This window comes from Telopea speciosissima, chromosome 9, assembly GCF_018873765.1.
Source record: "Telopea speciosissima isolate NSW1024214 ecotype Mountain lineage chromosome 9, Tspe_v1, whole genome shotgun sequence".
Taxonomy (NCBI): domain Eukaryota; kingdom Viridiplantae; phylum Streptophyta; class Magnoliopsida; order Proteales; family Proteaceae; genus Telopea; species Telopea speciosissima.
The window spans coordinates 17,661,828-17,670,881 of record NC_057924.1 but is presented as its reverse complement, the minus strand read 5'-3'; the positions used below and the strand labels follow the sequence as shown (position 1 = coordinate 17,670,881).

At 39.8% G+C, this 9,054-nt stretch overlaps 1 protein-coding gene across 1 annotated transcript in view; it reads left to right on the top strand.

The window, feature by feature from the left end:
- Positions 1-391: 391 nt before the first annotated feature.
- LOC122640353 (guanylate-binding protein 2-like) overlaps positions 392-9,054 on the top strand; it is a 68,165-nt gene continuing 59,502 nt past the window's right edge. The window contains exon 1 of the mRNA XM_043833516.1: positions 392-739. Within this exon, the coding sequence (XP_043689451.1) occupies positions 473-739 (267 nt within the window). The 5' untranslated portion in view covers positions 392-472. The remainder of the gene's footprint in view (positions 740-9,054) is intronic.

Below are 9,054 nucleotides of genomic sequence, written 5' to 3'. Positions count from 1 at the left end.
AGTATTTCTATGATTTTCTTTTTCCTTAACCTTTACTTGAAATGACCACATTATCCCACATACGCTTCTAATCGATGGCGGAAGTAGCCAATCTGGGTTTCCAAACAAGGATACATTATAGTAATTTCTACCAAAAACAAAAGAAAGCAATACTTTGGACCGCATGCGGTAGGGCGTCCTTTATTATATAGAGGGCTCATGTTCTCTGTGCTGCAGCACAGGCTGCACCTAGACACATGGGTTTGCCACTTACGGGGGCAGGGTGGTCATTGCACCCACCCCCATCCCCATGTGTCACAAAGAACATTCTCCCTATATAATATGTTTCAAAAATCGTTTCAGCTTCCCTCTTCCCATTTTTAAATCTCACTTTTTCTTTACAACGTCACACCTTCTATTCCCAAAAGATTTCTTTTCCTCTTTCGCGCATTCCAAGTACTGAGAAGAAAGTCAGAGATCGTTGAGAGAGAAGATGATGCAGAGACTGTTCAATAGAGGCTCTGCCTCTAGAGACGCCATGGATACTTCTCCACAATCCATCCCTCACTCTCCTTCTCCCTCTTCTACTATCGTTGCTACGGGCCCCGCGAGGCCGTTGCGTCTCGTTTACTGCGACGAGAAAGGAAAGTTCAGGATGGACCCTAAGGCCGTTGCCACACTTCAGCTTGTGAAAGGGCCTATAGGGGTTGTCTCCGTATGCGGTCGAGCTCGTCAAGGCAAGAGCTTTATATTAAACCAGGTGCGTCTCTTCCCCACTAAAGGAAAGAAAAAGGAAAATTTCCTTTGTCTCTTTAGGGTTGTATTTCATTCTTGTTTAAGAATTACTTATTGTGAGAAAAAATGGGGAAACTTTTGATTAATTTGTTGTGGGAATTTCACTCTGGGTTTCGCTTTGCTGCTAATTTCATGTTAGATCTTTGTATTAATGAGTAGGTTTTTCTAGACGGGTTTGCTGAGTAAATTAATCTCGAAGGGCTAGTTTAGTGAATGTCATTGGCGTTTTATACATTCCTTGATTCTTCTTGGAAATTTGCCCAACCCTTTGATGGAGAAAAAATTAGGAAAAAAATTCATATTTCTGGAATTTTTTCCTCATCTTCTGTGGTATCTCTTTAAGTAACTCATCTGAAACTCGTCTTATAATTGAACCTCGTAGAATTAATTTATATTGATTGGTTCACTTACTGAAACAACAATTTGCCTGGTTTTATGGACAATGTGAAACTTTGGTCAAGATGATTTCATTGACACCGACACATGTACGTTTTTCTTTCCTCCTCATAAATAAGAAGAAACAAGTTAACTTCTCTGGTACCTTAGGTTGGGAATTGGATGTAATTGTTATCTTATGTGCATTTACTGGAGGGTTCAATATACATTTTGAACCTTTTAACATGCCTCCATGAGTAACCATAGGTGTTCCCAGAGTTATCGAACTAAGATTTCATCACTTTTTTTCTTAGTCAATATTCCTAAGTTGTAATTCGAAGGGTGAGATTAATCAGAGAAGGAAACAAAATTGAAAAAGGAAATTCAAGTCTGTATTTGGGAGTAGGCTCGTAAGGAGGATTTTCTTCAAGTTTGGACATTCTATGGTTCTATGTGGAAAGTCATTTGTAAGGTGCTCCTATCTTTGACAATGGAATATTATTTGAATTTACATAACATAGTCTGGAGAGAGTGATAGAGAGTGGAAAAAAGACGAAAGATGGAAGGGCTGCTTTCCTTTGATTCCTTATGAGTTTTGCATGGAGTTTGTTCTGAGTGTGTGGGTGAGAGTGCATATAATATATTCACAAGAGAGAGGAATTATGCTGTAAGGAGCATGCATATGGGAATGGATTTTTTGGAATCTAAGTTGAATGTAAGTGTGTGGTGATTTTTAATCTTCATCCCTGCAACCTCAGATCCACCAAACAACACCCCCCTAAAAAGAAAGAAAGAAAGAAAAGAATGCATACAGGTTAACATGAAAGTTAACTAGGGAAGGTTTACTCATAGCTCACTCTTCTTTTGTCCTTGTGCAGAAAAACAAAGAATGCAACTTTTGTCAAAGCCAATATGAATACCTTTTAGGGTTTTGTTGATGAGGGAAAAATGATTGAAGAATATGCATGACCATTCTTTAGGAGACAAAAGCAAAAGAAGATAAGAGCTGTCTTCTTCCTCTTCTTTCTCTGCCACCTTATTTCTCCGGCAGGAGGAAAGACTGTACCGTGGGGCTGATGATATTACTTATTTACAATGTTCTGAAACCCTGCTTCCCACTTTCCCATTAATGATGCTGGGTGGTGGGTCATCGGTTCAAGCAGTTGGGTTAAATGGATCAGAATGGATTTGACTTCTAAGTCATTAAGTGGTAGATTATACTTTGTTGCAATATCATTGATTGAATACCAGCAATCACAGAGAGAAAGATAGAAGAGATTGAGAGAAGAGGAATGTACCTCAGCTCTCCCCCACTACCGATTATATTTATATTGATAGAAAAGAGAAAATAAAGTTACAAAGAGTAGGACTCCATACTCAGAATACAAGCAGGAATCCTAGAAATAAAATTAAAATAGAATCCTATTCAAACTTGGAAAGATAACACCAACAAAATAGAAACAAAGTAGTAGAAAGCCATGATAGGGACTCCCTCTATCGTGGTGCACTCGAGGTCTTCTTAACACTCCCCCTCAAGCTGGAGCATACTGGTCACTCATTCCCAGCTTGGTACAAACATGTCGGAAAGCAGGACCAAACAGAGACTTATTAAGCACATCAGCAAGTTGATTTCTGGTGGAGAAGAATGGAGTAACAATCAGCTTATTCATGACAGCATTCCGTACATGGTGACAACCAACTTCAATGTGCTTAGTTCTTTCGTGGAACACTAGATTATGAGCAATGTAGATAGCTGCCTGATTATCACATTACATCTTCATCAGAGATGAGACAGGAAAACCCAACTATTGATCTAATGACCTTAACCACATCAATTCTGCTGCCGTATGAGCCATAGTTTGATACTTAGCCTCAACACTGGATCTTGCTATGGTAGTTTGCTTTTTTACTTCTCCAGGTCATTAAGTTTCCACCAACAAAAGTATAATACCCCGGGGTAGAGCGTCTATCACCAGATGATTCAGCCCAGTCAGCATCAGAGAATCCAACAAGATTAATATTTCAATGTGGACGAAATGTAAGCCCTTTACTTGGAGCACCTATCAAATAACGTAGAATACGACACACAACTTCCTAGTTAGCCTTTTGAGGAGATTGCATAAACTGACTAATAATACCAATAGCAAAGGAAATATTTGGCTTTGTTATAGTAAGATAAATAAATTTCCCGATAAGACATTTGTATCGTTGTTTATCTTCAAAATCCTCATTGCTAGAGGCTTCCAATTTCTGATGTGGGTCCATGGGAATATCAATCGGTTTATATGCAAGCATACCAGTTTCAGTTAGCAACTCTTAACACATACTTTCATTGGGATAGATTGATACCCTTCTTACCTATTAGTACTTCAATGCCAAGAAAATATTTGAGAGGACCTAAACCTTCATCTATAGCTGCTAGTGAAGATATGATTTGACTAATGCAATACCATCAGTATCGTTCCCAGAAATAATAATATCATCAACATAAACAACAAGAACAACCACTGTCGAGCCATGATGTCGAACAAATACAGAGTAGTCAGAATAGCGTTGGGAAAAACTTTAGCGAGTGACAATGGAGCTGAATTTTCAAACCATGCTCTAGGTGGTTGTTTCAACCCATAAATAGCCTTGTGATCTGCAAACACGAGTAGAATCCTCCCCCTGAGCAACATACCTTGGAGGTTGGTCCATCTAAACTTCTTCCTGTAAATCCCCATAAAGAAATGCATTCTTGATGTCCATTTGATACAAGAGCTAATCCAAATTGACGGCCAAAGATATAAGAACCTAAACAGAGTTCAACCTAGCAACTGAAGAAAATGTTTTGAAGTAATAGACACCAAATGTCTGAGTGTACCCCTTTGCAACCAGCTGAGCTTTGAGACTCTCAATAGATCCATTAAGATTGTATTTGACTGTGTATACCCAATGAAAACACAAAGAACAAAACTATGGAAAGAAGAAGGAAGATGAGATAGGGATACATAACTATCAATAGGATAGGCAATTAAGGATTCTTGAGTACAGGAGCGAGTACCTTTGCAAATAGCGACAGGTAGATCCAGAGGATCCGGTGGAACAGAAGCTTGTAGAACTGGATCAGACTGTGAGGCTGTTGGAGCAGTAGCTGGAGCTGGATCTGAGGTGGAGGGCACGATCTTAGTACGCCGCTGGTATACCTGTAGTGGAGGAGGAGAAAGCGAAATAATAGCAGGAATAGGAGGACTAGTAGCAATAGAAATAGGAGAGGAAACAAATTTAGAATAAAATGGGGTACTTTCAAAGAAAGTGACATCAACACTAACAAATTGCTTATGAGTCACAAGACCAAAGCATTTGTATCCCTTCTGAGTCCTAGAATACCCATGAAAGGTACACTTGTGACTTGACGACCTTGGGAGATGGTTTATCAATATTAGGTTGTAAGAGATGAACAAAACACACACATCTAAAAACCCGAGGGGGAACAATAAACAACGATGCACCAGGATATAAAAGAGAATATGGTACTTGATTATCAAAAAGAGAAGGCATCCGATTGATTAGATAACATGCAGTATGGATGACATCACACCAATATTGTTTAGGAACATTCGTATGAATCGTGATTGAACAAGAAATTAAATTTCCAACAAGTGTCTATTCTTTTGTTCGCCAACCCCATTTTGTTGAGGAGTGTACGAACAACTTGTTTGATGAATCATCTCATTCTCTATACAAAATTGCGAAATCCGTTGAGTGTACTCAAGGGCATTATTAATTCTAAAAATCTTATAGAAATACCAAATTGAGTCTTTATTTCTTGACAAAATGCTGAAAACAGTAAGAAACCCAGAACAATCTTTTAACAAATAAACCCATGTCAAGCGGGAATAATCGTCTATAAACGTAACAAAGTAAGAAAAGCCTAGCCTATTACTGACACGGCATGGAGCCCAACCATCTGAATGAACTAAAGAAAATAAAGACAGACTCTTAAGACCACTGCGAGGAGGAAACGACGATTGATGATGTTTGCCAAGTTCACACGCTTCACACTTGAGCTGGAAATGGATTTGCAACTTGGATTAAGCAACTGAAGTTCTGACAGAGATAAATGACCCAAATGGAAATGCCATTGAAGAGGAGTTCCACCAGTAGATGTAGTAGCTGCGGCAGAAGGGCCAGTGTCATCCAAATAGTATAATTCAACCTGCTCCGCTACCAATCGTCCCCCCGGTCTGAAGGTCCTGAAAAACACAATAGAAGGGATAGAAGGTAATAGAACCATAGTTGTCAAACCGTAGCCTAGGCGGTGGGCGGTTGACCGCCTTTCACTAACACATTAAGGCGGGCGCCTTGGGACTTTAGGTGCCGCCTTATGTTTATTATGTTTTTTTTTTCGGATTTTATAAAAAATATTGCTACTAACTGTGCTATTGGCTGGTGTACAAACTGTACAACATGTGGGAAGTATAAGACATAGAACCTAAGGAAAAGTTGGGACTGGGGAGAGAACCTGGCTGTGCGGAACTCAGAAGTGTGAACCCTACCTGTGAAGAAATCTGTGAAGCTGTGGAGATGAGCAGATACCTCCGACAGCTTCTTCCTTCGAGTAAGATATCTCCGGCGGCATCCTCCATATGAGGAAACCAAGAGAACAATGGGAAATAAATCATATGAGGAAACAAAGAGAACAATGAGAAATAAAACATATGGGGAAACCAAAAGAACAATGGGAACCCAATTATATCAGGTTAGGGATGGGGTAATAAATCATAGATTTTGTCAGCAAAAGAATTACTTCCAACCTCAACCATAGAGTCAAACTCAAGTAGAACAATAATGGAGAACTTCAAAAGAGAACCAAAACAAACCACCTGGGTTTCCTACCGTAAGGTGTCAATCGGATCAAACACCGATTCCTTCAACGAACCACCCGGGCTTCCCATTGCAAGGTGTCGATTGGATCAAACACCGATCCCACCAGCCTTGATCAAACACAAGACAAATCTTCAATGGAAGAGAGCAGCAAAAAGCCTTTTCATTATCAAATTCGTGTTCAATACTTGCGCCCCTTACAACCTCATATAAAGGACTCAAAAATAGACTCCTACACTAAAAAGGAAAGGCCTAACCCAATCCTTACTTATTAGGTAACCTATACTGACTAGTAAACTGAAATAGATTCAAAACAGAGTCCTGATCCAGGCCAACTAAACACTTAAAAAAATATACTACTAGTTACTTGAATTGCACCACTGGTTGAACCGGTACAATTTAAGAACAAAAACTCCAAAATAAAACTTTAAGAACAAAAACTCCAAAATAAAACTAAGTATGGAACTAAAGCATTTAATCCCGTATGCAACCCTATTACCTATGCTTTAGGTCCATAAAAGTGACCTATTACATAGAAAACCCATGGGATCAAAGGCCCAACATGTGTAGAACCCAACCCTAGACTTATTCATAATAAAACAAGCCTATCTTGGTGATGAATCTGCATCATTTCACCTCCTTTTTCTTCTTCTATCGGTGGCTGCTGGTGGTGTGGTCTGTGGCTGGAATTTTGTGGTATGTGATTCATAGTTGTTAAGGCGCCTTGGCGAACCAAGGGGAGTGAGGGGACTAATAACCAAGGAGACACCAACAAGGCAACAAGGCGACAAGGCGTCGCCTAGGTGACCAAGGCGACACCAGAAACCAAGGCGAGAGAAAGGCACCTGGCTGCCTAGGCAACGCCTTGACAACTATGATGTGATTTTGTTATTCAAATCAAATTGTGCAACTGTTAGTATAGGTTATGTAGTTTTGTCATTTTGTGATTATATGATTGTGTAATATGAGATTATTTGATTATGTGTTTCACTTATTTTGTAATGCTGTAATTCCTTTATTATGCAATTCAATTGTGCAATATAATCTTAATAGCAACATCTAGGTTCAACCACTCATACATGCTCAGGGCATCTATGCTGTTAAATTAGCATATATTAATGTGAGTTTGCTATTGCTGTAAAGTGTAATGGGCTGTTTATTTATTCATGTATGTGTACCTTACTCATTTTGGCATCAATAAAAAAAAAAAAAATACTGGAACGCTTAGGTCCCCTAGGCGCCGCCTAAGCGCCTAAGTGCTTAAGAAGGACCTTGAATGCCTTGGATCGCTTAGCACCTTGACAACTATGAATAGAACAACTAAGGGATTTAGGAAGTTGACTAACAGATAAAAGACTTGGGGGTAATTTAGGTACATGAAGAACATAAGAAAGGGTCATAGATGCGGTAGGAGATATTGTACCATGACCAGCAATATGAGTTGAAGAACCATCAACAAGAATAACAGGAGTAGAATGAGAAGTGGAGCATAATGAAGTAAATAAGTGAGATTTGCCTGTCATATGAGAGGATGCTCTAGAATTAACAATCCAAGGAGTGGTGGTAAAGAAGGTTGAGTTACTTGTATGTGCTAAGGTAGCTGTAGAAGTAGAAGTTGATGACTTAAAGAGTTGGAGCCGTTTCAGTAATTGATTGTAGTCATCATGAGAAACAAGTGTAGGGGTAGATGCCTCAGGAGTAGATGTGGTGTCACTGGTGTGCACGTGCTCAGTAGAAGTATCAGCGGTGGCTGAATTTGCTAATTCATTGGCCCAGTCAGTTCGACAATGTTTGGCCCAACATGTGTCAACTGTATGATTTGGTTTGTTGCAATAAGTACAGTAACGAGAAGACTTATTAGTTTGCTGCCCATTTGAACTACGACCGCGGCCACCGCCTCGGCCTCTACCAAAATAAGAGTTACCTCGTCCTCTGTTAGCTGTGAAAGCTAAACTTTCCTGAGAAGCGGGAAAAGGATCAACTTTGAGAGTAGTTACCAAACGTTGAAGACGAGAGAAGGTTTCATTCAGCGAATGTACCTTTTCACCAGTAAGAAGTTGACTTTTGACAGCCTGATAGTCAGTAATGTAGTCCTAGGTGGATAGGAGACCAGCTAGGAACCAATGCTTCAGGATTTGCTATGAACAGGCAGTTTGGGGCAGAATAAGGGTTTAGGTCTAAGTTAGGGTTAGGATTAGGTTAGGGTTTGAGAGTATGGTTATGCTAGGCAGGTGTAGGGGAGTCTTATCAGTTTTGGCCCAGTGATGGTTTGATGAGCGTAAGTGTGAGAACTTAAAAGGCAGCAGGTTAGGGTTTCGGATTTTTGAAAAGATGGAAGTGATGGAATCTAGGGTTTAGAGGTGGACTTAGGGCAAGGGCTTCAGGTTAAGTTCACTAGGGGTAGAGAAGGTCACTCGGCCAAGGTATGGAGGTCTGATGATGGCTGGATGTTGCTGGACTATAATTTAGGGTTTGGGGTTTTAATGGGAGTTAAGGGAATTTAGGGTTTTGATGATGGGATGGGGCAGAGGTCTAGATCGAGTGGAGGGGGTGTACTAGGGATGCTGTGGTTTGAATCATGTTACAAAATTTCGCGAAATTTCGCCGATATATCGGTGAATTACGGAAATTTCGGTAGTGCCAAGACAAAATGTGAAAACGAAACAAAAAAAGTACATATTTCGACGATATTCCGGGACATTTCGGAATATTTTGGTATGTCACCGAAATATCCCTGTATTCTAAAATATGGTATATGCCACTTAAAGGGTTAAGTGACCCATGCTATAAATACCATATCTAGCAAGTCTCAGTCGAAATTTCGACCGAGACCTGTAGAGACCTCTATAATTCTATTTTGCTTCTGTTTTTGCTTTCTTCCACTCTTCCAACTTGGATCCAAGCATTTCTTCATTTTCGACGGATTGTCGCCGGAAACACGTAGGAGCTTCATCCAAGCTCATCCTCCAAGGATTTTTCACTTCTTATGAGTGTTAATTAGTTTGTTTAAATTTCTTTTATGTCTTTGACTGCCTAATC